The sequence below is a fragment of the Thyridium curvatum genome, assembly GCF_004353045.1.
Source record: "Thyridium curvatum strain D216 chromosome Unknown NODE_11_length_606192_cov_83.229133, whole genome shotgun sequence".
NCBI classification, from domain to species: domain Eukaryota; kingdom Fungi; phylum Ascomycota; class Sordariomycetes; order Thyridiales; family Thyridiaceae; genus Thyridium; species Thyridium curvatum.
In genome coordinates this window covers 564,055-580,237 of record NW_022156766.1, presented here as the reverse complement: position 1 = coordinate 580,237, position 16,183 = coordinate 564,055, and the positions used below count along the sequence as shown (strand labels likewise).

General features: G+C 56.0%; 5 protein-coding genes across 5 annotated transcripts; 4 read left to right on the top strand and 1 right to left on the bottom strand.

Annotated features, from left to right (window-relative positions):
* Window positions 1-4,237: 4,237 nt before the first annotated feature.
* Window positions 4,238-5,278, top strand: E0L32_002787 (uncharacterized protein; the record flags this gene model as incomplete). The annotated part of the gene is made up of 4 exons (XM_031137014.1): window positions 4,238-4,592; window positions 4,675-4,794; window positions 4,850-5,199; window positions 5,264-5,278. 4 exons carry the CDS (start codon window positions 4,238-4,240, stop codon window positions 5,276-5,278), a joined length of 840 nt encoding a protein of 279 aa, XP_030999989.1.
* A 3,495-nt stretch (window positions 5,279-8,773) lies between these two features.
* On the top strand, window positions 8,774-10,944 carry E0L32_002786 (uncharacterized protein; the record flags this gene model as incomplete). The annotated part of the gene is made up of 5 exons (XM_031137013.1): window positions 8,774-8,898; window positions 9,010-9,081; window positions 9,176-9,610; window positions 9,666-10,150; window positions 10,229-10,944. The coding sequence occupies 5 exons, from the start codon at window positions 8,774-8,776 to the stop codon at window positions 10,942-10,944; spliced, it is 1,833 nt and encodes a 610-aa protein (XP_030999988.1).
* Window positions 10,945-11,882: 938 nt separating this feature from the next.
* Window positions 11,883-12,305, top strand: E0L32_002785 (uncharacterized protein; the record flags this gene model as incomplete). The annotated part of the gene is made up of 1 exon (XM_031137012.1): window positions 11,883-12,305. The coding sequence occupies one exon, from the start codon at window positions 11,883-11,885 to the stop codon at window positions 12,303-12,305; it is 423 nt and encodes a 140-aa protein (XP_030999987.1).
* A 1,262-nt stretch (window positions 12,306-13,567) lies between these two features.
* E0L32_002784 (uncharacterized protein) lies at window positions 13,568-14,422 on the top strand (the record flags this gene model as incomplete). The annotated part of the gene is made up of 1 exon (XM_031137011.1): window positions 13,568-14,422. One exon carries the CDS (start codon window positions 13,568-13,570, stop codon window positions 14,420-14,422), a length of 855 nt encoding a protein of 284 aa, XP_030999986.1.
* Window positions 14,423-14,434: 12 nt separating this feature from the next.
* On the bottom strand, window positions 14,435-15,365 carry E0L32_002783 (uncharacterized protein; the record flags this gene model as incomplete). Its single annotated transcript, XM_031137010.1, has 3 exons — window positions 14,435-14,479; window positions 14,518-14,862; window positions 14,910-15,365. The coding sequence occupies 3 exons, from the start codon at window positions 15,363-15,365 to the stop codon at window positions 14,435-14,437; spliced, it is 846 nt and encodes a 281-aa protein (XP_030999985.1).
* Between the last annotated feature and the right edge of the window lie 818 nt (window positions 15,366-16,183).

Below are 16,183 nucleotides of genomic sequence, written 5' to 3'. Positions count from 1 at the left end.
ACTTACGTAAGGTCCATGGGCTGGGAGCAGGCATTCGAGACGCGAGAGGCAAGGATTCTGCCATGATACACCTTGGGACTCGGGTCAGCTTCATCGCACAATCGCGCCGCCCCACGACGCAAGATCCAATGTTTTTATTGCCAGTCGTGGTAGGATGTCTTGGATGTTTGGATGGATGGTGAATGGCAACTTGTACTTGTAGAGTCGACTTGCTTGTGCGCTTCTAGACCCGATGCCATGCCAGGAAAAGAGACGGCTTTTCTCTCCACTGTGGGCCGAGATGCATGTACGAGCGCGGGAGGAGCAGGTCAGCAAGCAAGCCGGGCACCCTCAAGCTTGATGAGGGTGTTCAGCCACGGAGCGGCACAAGGGGCCGGCATGAAACACGTCGCCCTCCTGGCAGCTTGCAATTATTGAGCCTCATTACGAGATGCCTGCCCGTCTCCAAGAAAGAAGCATCACTCGATGGAGGATGAGTGTACACAACAGACTTGATGGAGATAACGATTAGTTAGTGATGGATCTAACGCTACGGCTTCGGCGCGCGGCGCGCCGCCCAAGACCCAAGCTCCGGAAAGACCGGGCTGGGCAAGCTGCCAGAAAAGCTAGCTCCAGGCCACTAAAAGACTCAGGTACAAACAGACTCTCATGACTGTGCTCCAGAGGAGAGCGCCGGTACAATGCTGCATACAGATCGCGAGCAGTTGGATCACAGATCGCGATGCGACGTCCACGGAGGTGGCTGTAGCCTTGGCAGGGGGGCTCGGAGGCGTTTTTTTATCGACTGCCAAGACGGGCGGCAAGCCCAAGGACAACCATCACTCAGAGTGAGAAGGTATGAGCGTGGGCGTGGGCGACGCGCTGCCTCTGGAATGCAGCATCTCGCGTTGCCATCGTCATCCACCACGAGTCGGAAAAAATCCAAGGGTGGAAACAAAAGCCACGCGTGGGAGCCCGCTCCGCACAACTGGAATGCTCTCCATCGTTAGTACGCAGAGTGGCACCCATAACCTTAAAGCCCCAAGGTTGTCCGAAAGGAGCGCCTGGATGGATCTTGAGGAATTGGATTTTGGATAGATCACAGGGAATATTGTGCGCAGCTGACTGTTTGACTGTTTCGCTTTTGCGAGGGATGAACAGAGAGGTGTGGATTGCTCAAGATGGAAGAGCCCCTTGCATGAGGTCAGAAAGACTCGCGCACAGACACAGCTTCAATTCTTTTTCCATCTCTGGAAGCAGCCCCCGAGTGCACTCCTGCTTATCTTTTGCCAATCCGTCTTGGTCTTGGACCTTTGGGGTCAAAAGTCGCGGCGCGGTTATGCCAAACACCTGGTCCATTGGGGCTTGGGCGCGGGAAGATCTTGTTTCGCTTGCATGATCTCCGTCACATCCGTTATGCAATCAAGGTTTCCCGGGTCTTGATCCCCGTTCCTTGCGTCGAGGCTGTGTTCTCTCCAATTTCCGTCCAGTTCAGGCAAGCTACCGCAGCGGGTGAGGACGCCAATCTCTCTCTCTCTATCTCTTCTCCTGTCTCTCTCTGTCTGCAACTTGTTCCGTTCATCGTTTGCGAGTACCTCTGCAAGCCGTGATGCGAGAGACTGTGCGTAATCACCCAACCGTTGTCTGTTGTGTGACCGTCAATGGCGACATGTCATACTTCGTACGGTCTGGTGGAGCGTAGCCCACAAGCAGATGATTGATTCGCGGGATAGCAAGACAATATCTGTCGCTACCGGTTCCATCCTGTTGTACCGACGTAGGCCTGACCCTGCTGGCTTGGACGATGGGTGGATTCAGGTTGCTTTTTACAGGCTCTCTAATGCAAGCCACGTCCAGCCAAGAGACCGGCTGCAGGACTGGGCTGACGTGCCGGGACCTACGGTTGCTCGTATTCGACACAGACATGTCTGTCGAGACTCGGTCAGACATTGGGTTGGGAGCCTTCTCATTCTTCGCTGGTGCTTTCTTGACGCCTGATAACGAGATTTCGACATCACGCTATTTTGGTACTGAGTGAGCGCTCTGATGTGACGCTGATGGGCACATGGATGCTGCAGTGCAGGTGAGGTGTGCGTGCCTGCATAAGCGTCGAGGTCCTCCGTGCGACGACTCGCCAGGCTCACTGTGGCACCGTCTTGAGGGTAAACAGTTCTGAACATATCTGAAACAACAAGCCACAAACCTGAATTGACGGGCTCTGATCGCAGTGATTCGGTACTTCGTACGTCGCCTCGGCCACCTCGCCGACAGTTTGACATTGGAGACCCCAAAGACCAACCTCAGACGTCCGCAATTTGGCCATGTCCAACGCTGTTGCTCCCGCACTTGGCGAATCCCGCCATCAATCTGCTTCAGGGGCTACGGAGTACACTGTTGCACGCTGAACACCGTGACCACTGTGCTACCCGTGCCCACAACGGCCGGAGCCTACAGTGCGACAAGAATTGCACTTCACAGTGTGTGTTGTTGTTGGTTGAGTGTCTGGCACCGGTGGCACGACGCCTGACAATCGGACCGCACTCGCCGTGTGCTCTAATCGCTCCTCCCTCCCAACATGAAGTCTTGTCATTGCCAGATCATTCCTCTCTTCTGCTCGATTCTGCCATGTCTGTGCCACATGCCCCGGCTGTTTTGTCGAGCGCCGAGCCAGGACCAACAGAGGTCCAGAAAGGCCGGCGTGTTGGGTAGCGAGCAGTGATCGACAGTGATTTCCCCTGAAAGCAGGTGCTGTTCCTGGCGCTTGTCCAGGTTTTTTTGCGTGCATGCGTGTCGGTTGGATCGAGGGCTATTTCGCTCGTTGTTGACCCCTCTCGGCAGGGGGCTAATTATGGGGACGCGCGGGCGAGTCTGACCAATGGTACCTGAAATTACTGGGGCGCCGCGCAGATTACCGGGCATCATTGGACAGGCCCCTGCTCGGATCCCCATCGCCCTAAGCCCAATGGGCGGTTGGTGAGGCAGAGGTGGGGTCGCTACTGCCAGGAACACAACCACAGACCGGCAGCAGGAAACGCGTTTAAAAGGAAAAATAGAAAATACCTAGAGGAGCTCGCTGCAGGGGGGCCAGAGAACGCAACCAGCCCTCTCTTGGTGCGTGCTGGGGCCGATCAACCAGGAATAGGCAGCACTTTTGGTGGCACCTGGGATGCTGGTACCCGTGAACAACCTCCACGCCCGCTGTATTGTAATTTCCCAGATATCGTTGATTCCACCCCTCCCCTCCAGCCCATCCTCGCGCCGGCTCGCAGGATCCAGATGGCGTGTCTCCAGTGGACTCCCGGCCTGCGGGTATTTCCCACAGTGCCCCGAGTGTGAAGCAGGGGTGCCGAAATGAGAACTGTTTTGCAGTAATTGCCCGCTTGTACCCCCCTAATCACACCCATGATCGTGCTGGGAGCCTTGGAAGGATCCAATAAAGTCGTGCACCCATCTGTTCTCACACTGTCCGCGACCCACTGCCGCCACGCCCCTACCCGTTCCACCTCCCCAACCCTCGAAAAGAAACTTGCCCGCTTTTTGCAGGCCCATCCCCTGGAGTTCTCTCTCTCGTTCCTCGACTCTCCTCTCCCTCCCAGGCCTCGTGTTCCATTTCTCCCCCTTTCAACAAAACAGGCCACGCTCCCTCCACTCTTGCTTCCTCCATCACCTGTGACTCGGTTTTCACTCGTTTCATTCCGATCACAGACAGTCATCCCGTCCAGTCGCTCAACTATCCCTTCGACGACGAACTGAACTGAACCCGTCGCCCTTGACAAGACAAAGCCCTTCTCTTCGCTTGTTCACTCACTCACCAGGAGACAAGAAGAAAAAAGCGCACTCCAATGTCCGCCCATCTGTGACGAGCCCACAAAGGGAGAGAGCCAGCATCATCGACGACAAACAATCCAAAACAACAAAGACGACTCGCGTCTAGCCTTTCGATTCGATCATCACCCTTGCCGTTACTTCGGTTTCGATTCTTTTGACACTGTTTCTTGTTCTTCCTACACCATCCGCCACGCGGAATCACTTAGCGAGCCATCATTTTCCGAAGCGATCTGCCTTATTCCATACCCGCCTTTTCTAGCAATCAGACGCTCTCTCATCAGGCCATCATCAACATCCATCGTTCCGCACGTCGAATTTTCCATCAGCATCACCGGACCGCGTACGAATCCGGGAAAATCACACTAATCGACAGTCGGAAACGGGAGAGAAAATCGTACCTATTCAAGGCGTCTCGAAAAGATCGGTCAAAATGAAGTCATTCTTCAACACCATGACGGCTCTCGTAGCTGTGGGCGTTGTTGCTCTTCCCGACCAGCTTGCCCGGGCTCTGGTTGCCGTCGAGGAACCCTCAGGTGTCCCGCAGCCTATGGTTCCCGTCGTTCAGGGTTGCTTCTCTTCCTCTGGCGACCTCGAGTTCAACTCAGCACCAAAGTACAATTCCAAGGATGAATGTGGCAATAAGCTCTGCCAAAAGCTGGGCAAGAAGGTTGCTGCTACGACCCAGGGCCAAAAGTGCTACTGCGGTGACAGCTACCCGCCCAAGAGCACTCTGGTCGACGACAAGATGTGCAACATCTCGTGCACTGGCTTTGGTGAACAAGCCTGTAAGTTGCCCCGACTCGCTCTCGATAGGTTTTGGGCTTTCATCGAGTTAGATTTGACTGACCCCTTTTGTTTTGTTTGCAGGTGGTGGTCTCGGCTACTATACCGTCTACAACACTGGTCTTGAGTTAGTCGACGTCCACAACTTGCCCGATCCTAGTTCAAGCGCCGCGGCAAAACCTACCACGACCTCTACAACCTCATGTATGTTTGCGCAATCAGTTACAACGCGATGATTCCATGACTGACAGGTTGACAGCTGCCCCGACCGTTTTCGTAACCGAGAGCAACACACCCTCAGCCTCTGCCCAGCCCCAGTCGAAATCCAACACCGCTGGCATTGCAGCTGGTGTCGTAGTGGGTGTCGCCGTCGTGGGTGCTGCCGTCGGTGGTCTCTTCTTCTTCATGCGCCGCCGCCGCAACCGCGAGATTGAGGAAGAGCACCGTCGCAATGCCGCTGTCAATGCCTTCATGAACTCGGGCAAGCCTCCCAGCAGCAGTGGCGGATATTCCGCCTCGGACTCCCGCATGGACCCTGTCATGGCCCAGCGCAGGATGAGCTCTGGAAGTATTGCCGACAATGAGGACTACTCAAGAAGGATCCTTCGGGTAAGTTGAAGACTGACCAATTTGTTCGAAGGGCCCCAGACTAATCCGAGATTTGTTGATGTAGGTCACGAACGCTTGAGTTTCTTCCCAGTCATGACGCACGACGACCTGTACCTTATTGTCCATTGGCATATTCGGCGTTTGGAATTTGACTCTTGCCGTCGGCGATTCGATCCTTTTCCCGACGCAAAGTTTTAGGTGGCGTTTATTCGAGGTGTAGGGATGCACATTTGCGTGTCACGAATCGGAAGTGACACCCTGGGGATGTCGCTGGCCCCTACGCCGTCCTCTCCTTTACTAGATCTTGCTTTCATTGATGTCTCAAGACATGATTGGCTCTTCGACGCACATATCATCCGACCTGATTTATCTGCGTCGGGGTCGAGCTTCGGGGTTATCTACCATCCACCGCGGATGCGGACAATCGACTACACCGGGGAAGATGGGACTAATCTGCATCTCCTTGCTGCTGGACTCGGTTGGGGGATGCTTGTGCGCCTCTTGGGGACCCAATGCGGTACTCGCAGATGGCGCGCCCTGTAGATGTTGAGGGGTTGGCCCGGCATAGCTGGCCCGAGTTGAGCCCATTTTTTTGGCCGTGGAGGTGGGAGGGAAGAGGAATAGTGCACCGGAACGCTGTATAGCCCACGGGCAAGTGTCGGTTGCTTTGATGTAGTTATCTGAGGTTTCCGGGATAATTGGGGCATAGACATATTCACCTACACTCACTGCTGGCTCGTCGTGACATGTCTGTGATGTGTGATGTAATGCGGCTCAAGTTATTCTACGGGGCGTCGCCGACACCTTTCGGAACAGTGGCCGATCTGAGGGCAATCCTGTGTATGGCTGCTCTCTTGATGTCACCCCGGACTCGGCAAAACGACACGAGTGTTTCTTAATGCAGGCCGGCCTCTTGACAAACAATCCTGGTCGCCTGGCATCAGCCTTCTAAGCTGGCCTGAAAAGCGTGAGCTGTCTCGACAAAGCTCGTCAATGCGGCCTAGCAAGTCGCGTCGCTTCCGGATCTGCAAATGATTTCTTTTGATGCCTGTGGAGGCAATTCTGTGCTGAGGCCAGGGTCAGGTGCAGACCGTGTAGCGAACGTCATCAGAGAGGAGAGGGCATAGAGCAGCAAGGATCTAGAACAAAGAAGGGTCTCGCTCATTTCTGACGCCTTCCGCGGTACACTTCCACCTACACACAGACGAGCATCAGAGCTGAGGAGAATGTGGTGGCGCTGATTGGATGCAATGAGACAGCCAGCCTGCTCGCTTGCCCGGTTCGTCCCAATGGCATGGAAGAGCCCCCAACGTGGCGGACGGCACATCCCATCTGGCCCATGACAGGCCACGAGAGACGGCCGCCTGCCAAGACAAGCCTTTGTGACCAGTCTCCCCAGAACATTCATTTTGCAGTGTCATGTCATTCGGCCGACGCCACCGACGCCTTGATTCCCGTCTCTCTATTCTTGGGTACTCCGTCGCACACTTGTTGCCTCCCGCGCAGGTTCTCACCCCGGACGAGCGAGCTACGCTGTCCTGGGCCCCCCCCGATCACGATTCATGCACGCGTGCACATTCATGGGCGCCCAGACCGCATGGCGAACGCGATGCCGATGCTGTGGTAGTAGCCAGAGCGGGACCAGCCCTGGGGTTTTAATGCACAAAGACCTTAACAGGCAGGAAGCCAGGCTCTATTCCCGTCTGTTCCCGCTAGCCACTTGCTCCCTCTGCTGGCCCATCTTTCCATCCTCCATCCCATCTTCTCTCGTCCATATGGCCAGACTTTGGCGATCAGATGTGCGTCTTCGTCAACATACGGATCTAAGTCTCTTAGCCAGCCCAGGCCGCGCGGGCTAGAGCAGTCGGTCGTCCGTCCCCACGCGCCATTTTAGCTCGCTGATGATTCAGTCTGCTTGACAACTTGGGACGCGGGTGACTAGCCCAGAGGCAAAAGCAATTTCTGTGTGCGGTGCTGACCTTCTCCTTCCCTACTCTCGGCCGGTTGTTCTTGTACTCGATAACCACCTGCCCGTGCGAATTCGGAGCTGGCTGGCAGTGGCTGGGAAGTCGACTCGCCCTTTCAGCTGAGCTTGTCTTATCTATTCCCTCGCTGCAGGCGGGGATCCAACAATTTGACTATCTTTGTTAGATCAAGTGAGCACAGTCGGTCAGTCCGCGATCTCTTGTTTCCCCCCCTCAATTCCTCCATTGTTCCCGGTAGGGCGATGGCTCTCCCCCTCAACCCCACCCATCACATCTCAGGGCGTGCTGATCACCGTGTTTTCTGTCTTACTTTTGCCCCGTCTGTCGTCATTCCATCCATGTGATTGTTTGCTTTATTTGTCTCGAGGTTCCTGCTACGAGTTCGAGTGGGCATAGACATACTTCATACACACACACATGCCCGTCCGATCTACTGGATCGAGGAGGCTAGGTGATTGGGTGGTGGAGCGAAGTCGCCCAATGACATCACACCATCAAAAGGGTATCAAAGAATGGGCGAAAGAAATGGAAGCCACAGAGGGCTGATAAAGAAAAAGAACAGTAACTAATTTGAAATTACAATCAAAAAAGGAGACACAAGGCAGGGTCTTGACTGAATCGGGCGACAATCTGGACCTGGGCGTGGACCCATTTCTGGGCTCATTTCAGAAGGGTCGACGACGCCTCTGGGCCTGGACGGCAAAGGGCTAGTCTGGTACTGGTAGCGTACCCAGGCTTCTGCCGGGTGCTAGCTCACAGTTCACGTGCCGCTACCACCACCTCACGCCAGAGGCGCAAACCTTCTTTTCTCACGTCGTCTCGCGGCGCCCAAGTCAGACATACCCCCCCTTCCCACTCAAACTCTGCTTGCCTGCTTGGTTTTCTTGGCTGCGCAACTCTCGACTCGGCCCCAGCCCAGGCAAGCTTGCTCGCGCGGGAAGCAAGGGAACAAAAAAATAGGGGGCCGGCCAGGAGGGGCAGACGTCAAAAAAGGTCACCTGTCAGGGATCCTAGCGAGCTCGGACCAGCCGCCGTTGTGCCAGACAAGCGAAGCGAGGACGGGGGAAAACAGCCAAAGTTCCGGCACCCGAAAGTCTAACCGTCACGGCGGGTTCCTCCTCCATAGGTACCTCTGGGAGAGTCAGGGCTAGTTGCTCGTGCTGTGCTCTGCTGTGCCGTGCCAGGCAAAAAGCCAGAGAGAGAGAGAGAGAGAGCAGGAGGGCTGGGGCAAGACACAGGGCGGGCCTTTTTGGACCGCACTCGCGCTCTCCCCGACGCCACCTCCCCGGGGTTGCGAGACATACCCGCACGTTGAGACCCTTTTAAAGACCCGGGCCCTTGTGTCTAGGTTCCCAGGCTCTCGGGTCCCGCCCAAGATCGTTTTTGGTCATTCGCCGTGCCGTTCTGCTCACCTTGCTCCCCCCTCTCACTCACCCGGCGGCCTTTCTCCCTATTCAGCCTTTGTTTGACGAGAGAGCTTGCTGTCACCCCCCGCCGCAAGTGGGGGATCGGTATGAGAATCGGTGCTGCAGCCGGAGCTGTGTGCCTGACACGTGCGACATAGAAAGGGCGAGGACGGCCAGGGAGCAATGTTCATGGAGACGACGCTCAAGTTTGTGCCTCCTGGAGGCTACCGGGCCTGCGCCAACTGCGCAGCCTCCAAGGCCAAGTGCATACGGCCTGATGATGGCAACGGCACGGGAAAGTGCGAGAGGTGAGACACGCCATCTCTGCGGTGCCCCCGGCGCACAGCGCCGTTGGGGGCGTAGTACACGAAGCAACGCACGAGGTTCTCGTATTCTGACAGTCTGTATCTTTCCTATAGGTGTCAGAGGCTAGGCAAGGAGTGCCACATCAACCCCAGGGCCAAGAAGAAGCGCCGTTTGGCAGATCCAAAGTAAGTGCGGGACTATGCAGCGAGATCGGGGAACATCACCTCGACTCGATACAATCACTCGGTTGGCCAGAGCTCTAACATTGGACGTGCAAAGTGTACCGCCAACACCACAACAGAACGGAGATCTTGCCAGGAGCTCCTCGTCGAGTACACCGAGAGCTCTTCAACCGAAACAACCTCCGAAGAAGCAACCACCGCCACCTCTTCCGCTGACAGACGGTGACATTGACCCCGTCTTTGCAGAGTTGCAGATCTCAGATTCCCAGGCCGAGGATATTCTGCGCCTGTTTCGTCATCGGCAAGAGTTCTTGACTCCGTTTGTTGAGCTTGCGCCCAATGCGACGGCGATGTATCTGCGGAGAGAAAAGCCCATGATCTTCCTCGCTATCATGATGGCGTCGTCATATCACGATCTTGAACAACAGAACAGACTCACGCGCCTACTAATGGCTTACATCAGCGAGCAGCTGTTCAAGAAGGGTTGCAAGAGTCTACAGCTTCTCCAGGGTGTGCTGGTCTTTGCGAATTGGTAAGTTCTGGAGCGAAAAAAACGAGGTTGGGTTATAGGCAACTAATGAACACAGGTACGGCTCCCAAATCTTTGTCAGCCCTCAGATCACCAATCTGCTGCACGTCGCGATGGCTCTCACCACGGACCTTGGTCTAGATAAGGCGCCGACGCCCATGGAGCGGTTCTCCACTCGCGCTTTGCAGCAACCGCATAGCCCTGAGGGCAGTGGCCACACGATCGAGGAGAGAAGAGCGCTCGTGGCCTGTTTCTACCTCAGTTCCACCATCTCGACGAGCATCAACATGCTTACAGCCTTGCAGTACTCGGCCCAGGTCGAGGAAGCTTGTAAGCTCTTTGAGCGGAGCGACCCGCTCAGCCAGGATCACCGGTTGGCGAAATTGGCGAGGCTCCAGTATATCACCTCGAAGATCTACCAGATGCAAAAGGATGCAGATCTGGGTGGTGACCACAAAATCGTTGTTCCAGGGTTCATCAGGAATTTCCGAGATGAGCTTAACAACTTTTGGAATAGTTTACCGGAGGTGTTGAAGAATGATAGTAAGCTTCAACCAAAACCCCTGGAAATCCAGCCAAGAAGACCGATCACATGTGGATCGTACTGACACCCATGATCAGTATCAATCATCCTGAGCTATCACACAGCCGAGATCCATCTGTACAAGATCTCCCTGACCGACAGCCCGCCTATCTCGCCCGCCGACGCCGTTCACAGACTCTCACCGGCACAGGAGGAGTTGCAGTGCAACTGCCTCTTCGCCCTGCGCGCCTTCTTCAAGGTCTTCTTCACCTTTGACAGCTCCGAGTACTTCAGCATCCCCATGGCCCTGTTCGTCCAGCTCGCCCACGCCGACGTCACCCTCGCCAAGCTGACCTCGCTCTGGTACGGCCGCCGCTGGCCCGACCGCTGCACGCCCGACATGCTGGCCTTTGGCGACGTCATGGAGCGACTCGCCCTGCGGCTCGAGGAGGCCAAGGACCGCGAGCACCCGTTCGGCTGGCGCATGCGCAACACCGTCTTCGACCAGTGGGCCGAGCGCATCCGCTCCTTCAAGGCGCTCGACTTCGCGGCCACGGCGCCCCCCAAGCCGCCGAGCCGCGTGCCCACGCCCGCCAACGCCAGCGTCGTCATGGCGGGCCCGCCGCCGCCGGTTCCCAACGTGGGCCCGCCGGAGCCGGCGGAGGCGATGCAGGCCGACTGGGCGGCGTGGTTCGACACGGTCAGCGCGTCGTGGGTCAGCCCCACGGAGCTGGCGGGCGCGGCGTGGCCGGACGCTACCTTTGCGACGTGGGATATGGATGGGGCTGCTGGTAGGACGGGCGAGTATTCGTAGAAAGGAACCTCATTTCGTTTTTTTTTTCAATTGTCTTTTCTGTATATGTTTGGCTTTTTCGGGGAATGGCTGGCAGGCGTGTGTGGTGCAGCATCTAGATTAGGAGGGGGGGTTGTGGATGTCTGGGCTGGCGGCATTGTTTTTGACATGTTTGTTTCATATATTGCACGACGACCTCAACTTGGGGGTCCCCAAGCACACACTTTTTACGAACTTTGATGTGGAAAAGCGAGCATTTCTTCATTCATGATTATAGAGTTTGGGGGGAGGCTTGTTATCTTTACCGAGATCTTCTTACACTTTTATGGCGCGAGTCAACCTATTCTTTTTCCATTCATTGATCCTATACAAGTGGGCTTGTTTCTTCTAGGAATTGCTTAGAATGAATCTGAATATACGGAAGCTCATGGTCTTTTCCCCTTTCCAACGCAATAATTCTCGTGAGAGACAATGAGGTGGCTGAATGGCCTGGTAGAGTCCCCAAAAGGATGCGGAGTGGGATAATGGAACTGGTGATAACCACAAGAGGTAGCCATAATATGCAGGCCTAGTTGAGACTTCACGGGAAATGTTTAGATCTTTGCCACACAAGTCTGACTTCTTGAGATATAGGCATGTTCATCCCAGCGTGTGGAGGAAGACGAGCCCGTTACTCTGCACACTGCCATGTTCTCAAACATCTGTAGCAAATTCGGCACCTCAGCCCCGTGTCCCGTCGCCAACATGTACAAGTACTGCTCAGCTGACTGCAGGACGCGATGCGACCCCGGAACGCGCGGGTTTGCTTTTTGCGGCGCAGCATTACTCAAAGTGGTAATAAGATGCTCGTGCCGCCTACTTAACATGGGATGCGGGGAGCGGCTTATTTTGTTCTGTTTCCATCCGAAAGAAGCCTCCATTCTGTTCCCTTTTGGAGCACCGTAAGCCATCCGCTCACCATGCAGCTCGCCTCGGCAGCCACCGTCACCACCTGCGGGTTCCAGCTGCTCATGTTTGGCGGCCGGAAGGCCGGCATCACGCCGGAGCAGTACCGCGACCACTACGAGAACGTGCACATCCCCCTCATGAGGAACCTGACCGGGGACACGTTCCCGCTCACCCACACGCGCCACTACGTCGAGCGGGGCGCGCCGCCCGACTTCCCCGCCGCCGTGCTGCCCGGCGGCGGCGACCAGGCCGACTTCGCCTACGACGCGGTGGCGGTCCTGACGTACCGGGACCGGGCGCACTTCGACGCCAACTGGGCCTTCTTCGAGGACCCGGAGACGGCGCGGATCATCAGGGAGGACGAGGCCGAGTTCTCGGCGTGGACGAAGGGGGTCTTTATTGGGCCGACGATCACGACTGACACGCGGGCCTGAATGTTCGGCATTTGTCCTATTTTGGAGTCTGGGCTTCCTCCGGATCTGACTCTGCATCAAAGTCGCCGGTCCAGTTGGAGGCTTCAGTGTTTTATGATGTCTAAACCTAGTACGATTGGGGAAGGCGAGGTGAACGAGGGGAGCATACGAAGTTATTCATCTGCAGGAGGAGGCTGTGTGAAAGACGCCCATGAACAATGAATAACGCAGCTACATTTGATAGCCCAGAGACTGGCTGGGCTGGCGCTACCTAGTTTGTGCTGCTGCTTCGCTGTGAGTTTAGTTTCGGTGGTCAGGGGAGAATTTTAAACTGGAAGTGTCAAAGGCCTTATAAGAAGGAACAACAATAGTCATATCAATAGCGACTGGTGGCTATATGCCATAGTGGTTAGGGAGTCGGATAGTAGAAACTGCGGCACTTCAGCCATCCCGTTGGTGCAACTAGCTGCGTTCGATTCTCAATGATGCCATTGTCGTTATTTTTTTTGGGTCTTTTTTACCCCTTTTTTTGATCTTTTTGCTTCTTACCTTTTGCTCGGATGAAGATGAAGTCAAGGCTAGTACGGAGTGACACTTGACTCACTTCCATCAACCCGAATGAAGCCGGTGGTTGGAACCAGAGTACTGGTTATTTGACTGTTGAAAGGGCTCGCCTCTACTGCGTATGAGAGTCAGACTATGCTCGCTCACGTTGTGCAATAGATAGTCCTGTAGCTGGACACAAAGATGACAGCAATCCTAGACCCCATAGTCGAAGTCGACCAGGTCGTCAGCTGAAGGACAAGGCAGATGAGTAAAGGGACTCTAGTGATTGACAATCAATAGATTGCAAAGGGGTGCCCAGCAAGTCAGCGTCTCAGCTCGAGAAGGAATTGATGATTAACCACAACTCGACAGGGTCGGATCCGAGCCCAACACTGCGCTTCTCCGCGCGGAGGCTAAGCTATTGGAACTCCAGCGGAATAAAACCCCTGGTTTGAGTATCACTCCTTTTCCGTTTCGGCGATTTGGGCAATGTACGTGGCATCAACAACTTGCTGCCCCACACTCAACGACGCAAGTGCGGCAAAGTCGATCTTGTTGAGATTCCAGCCTAGTGGCTTACATCGACAACCCCAACCCCAACCAAGTCTCTCAGGTATATGCCAAGGCTCATTTACGGAGGCAACCCGATTCTAGATAAAACCTGCCATGTTTGGCCTTCGCCGGTTGACGGGCAGGATGCAATACTACCGCCATAAACACGCACCTCCACCGCAGTCATGACCGAGACTCGGGAATCCGTCTTCAAGACGAGCCAAGGCTCCGTTCTCCACTACTTCACCCGCGGAACCGGGCCTCCCGTCGTCGTCCTCCCCCCAGCGTGGGGCATCGGCTCGGTCTACCTTCAAGACGGCCTCCGAGCTCTCGAAGACAAGTTCACCCTGATCTACCTCGAGTTCAGGGGCAACGGCAGGTCGACCAAGCCGGCGCCCGAGCAGATGACCTGCTGGCACCTCGCGGCGGACGTCGAGCACCTCCGGCAGGAGCTCGAGCTCGACACGATCCCGCGGCTGGTGGGCCACTCCGGCGGCGGCACGATCGCCCTCTGGTACGCCATCCGGTTCCCCGGCAGGGTCGGCAAGCTGATCCTGCTGACGCACCGGCTGGAGGGCTTCGACGACAGCCAGTCGATGGGGGCGATGCTGGCCGCGAAGCAGCGGGACCCGAGGATGCGGGATGCGCTCCAGGCGCTGACGAGCTCGTGGGACGACCTGTCCGACGAGGAGTTCGCCGCGGTCAATCGTCGGTTTCTGCCGGCGTACTATCACGACCCGTCCGTAGCATCAAAATCACCGTTAGCTTCCGTCTCTTCGATCCCGTTGTGGAACTACCAGATGTTGCATGGGAAATATGCGCAACTCAAGTCTCAGGAGGAATTACTGGATAAGGTGACAGCCAACACCCTGATGATCTTTGCCGACGACGACCCGATATGCAACCCGGAGCACGGACTCGCTACAAAGAAGGGCATCGCCGATTCAGAACTGGTCGTGCTCGAGAAGTGCGGCCACTTCCCATGGATGGAAAGGACCGATGAAACACTTAGCCACATCACTCGGTTCTTCTCAACATAAGGTGCAAGCCAATCACATGCCACCGGTCGAGTGGAGGTCAAAATAAAGCCTTTGGTTCTAGCCAGCATAGCGTAGCTATAATTATGATTATATACATTACAATACGAGTCGATTGACGCAAGGCTTGTGAAGCTCGTGTTCTCAGAGTCGGACCTGTTACTGTCGAGTGCACTCTTGATCAAAGATACATGCAAGTGGATAATATCAGCCCACAAACTAGAACAAGGCCTGTGGAGGCCGATGACCTGCGGCCTCTGCCCCCTGCACTTGGCGTCCCCGTCGTTGTTGAAGGACCTGTGGGAGCGCTCTGGGATGACCCGCCACCGTTGCTTGTGGTCCTGGGACTTGTTGGTGACGAAACGGCACTGCTCGGCACCGACTTCGATGTCTGGCTGTCCGAGTCGCTCGTGGTTGCGGCCGTGCTCTTCGGAGTTCCTGAACTAGAGGTACTAGTCGCGCTCTCCGTCGTCGGGCTGTTAGGATCGACCGTCACCCAGTCGGGAGAGTCGGAGGGGCGGTAGTAGCTCTTGGTCTGCCAGGGACCCTTGATGGTGCTCTCGTAGCTGGTCGGGAACGGCATGCCGGACACCGAGACGCTGCCGCAGACTACCTCCCACTCGGACGGCTCCTCGCCGCCGTTGGTCAGGCACATGAAGTGCTCGGACCAGCCGAAGGGGTAGCGGCTGTTGGTCTCGTCCATCTTGGGGTCCACCTGGCAGAAGGCGGCACAGGAGACCGGGAAAGCCGGGTCCGAAGGGCCGGTGATGTGCGTGATGTTGTAGAGCGGGCCCGAGCAGCACTGGGCGAAGCGGGGCGCGCTGCCGCGGCCTACCGGCGGCGTCTTGCAGATGTAGCCGGGGATGTGGCGCGGCCACTCGGAGAAGGCATTTCTGTAGATCTCGTTGAACGTCACGTCGCCTTGGCAGCGGCGGGGGACAGTCATGATGGGCGGTGAGGACGGAAAAGGGTGGCGCTCGCTTTGCTTGGGGGCGTGTCCAACACACGGAGTGAGGCGCGTGGGGCTTTAAGATGATTGTTTGACGAACGATGTTCTGTGATTCATCTGCTTTTCCCGTGTGCTTTCATTGTTGCGCCTTCGTGACGGTGATGTTGAATGAATCACGAGGGCGCGACTGCTCGTAAGCAGAGATGAGCTGACAGTGCCTGCCTGCCTGGGGATACGAAAGTGGGAGATGTCGATGCCCCGCTTTTGTCGTGCGCAGACCCTGCAATGCGAGAGGAAAGGCCGGCCCCCACGGCCCCGATCCGTTCCTGCCGGCGCCGAAGCTGACTCCCGTCTCGAGAAGTAACCGCCGGGCCCCGTTGCCGTGGTCCACATGGCTTCGTCGGAAACTACAATCGATCTAATCATAGCCTGTTGGTTGAAAGAGGGAAACATCTATTCCCGAAAGTCATAGCTGTCCACGGTAATATCCCTGCCTGCATGACCAAAGGCAAGGACGTGACGTCGAGAATGCCTTGTTCTCAGCAAAAGTGAGAGATCATCTCTCCTAATACTTCAAACCTCCTCCAGGACAACACAAGAGTCGCCGGAATCCAAGGCCTCCAATCTATTTCCGTCACGTCGTGTCGGATCGCTGAGCCGATCTCCCAGCAAGGGGTTCCGCCAAGCCGCCCCCCCAACTATCCAAGCACGACGCAGGCATAGTCGCCCCCCCACGAACAAGACAAGAGCCTCAACGGCTCGCTCGCACATGACTGAGACGTCGCTAGTCATTCGACTGTCAAGCCAAGAAGTAT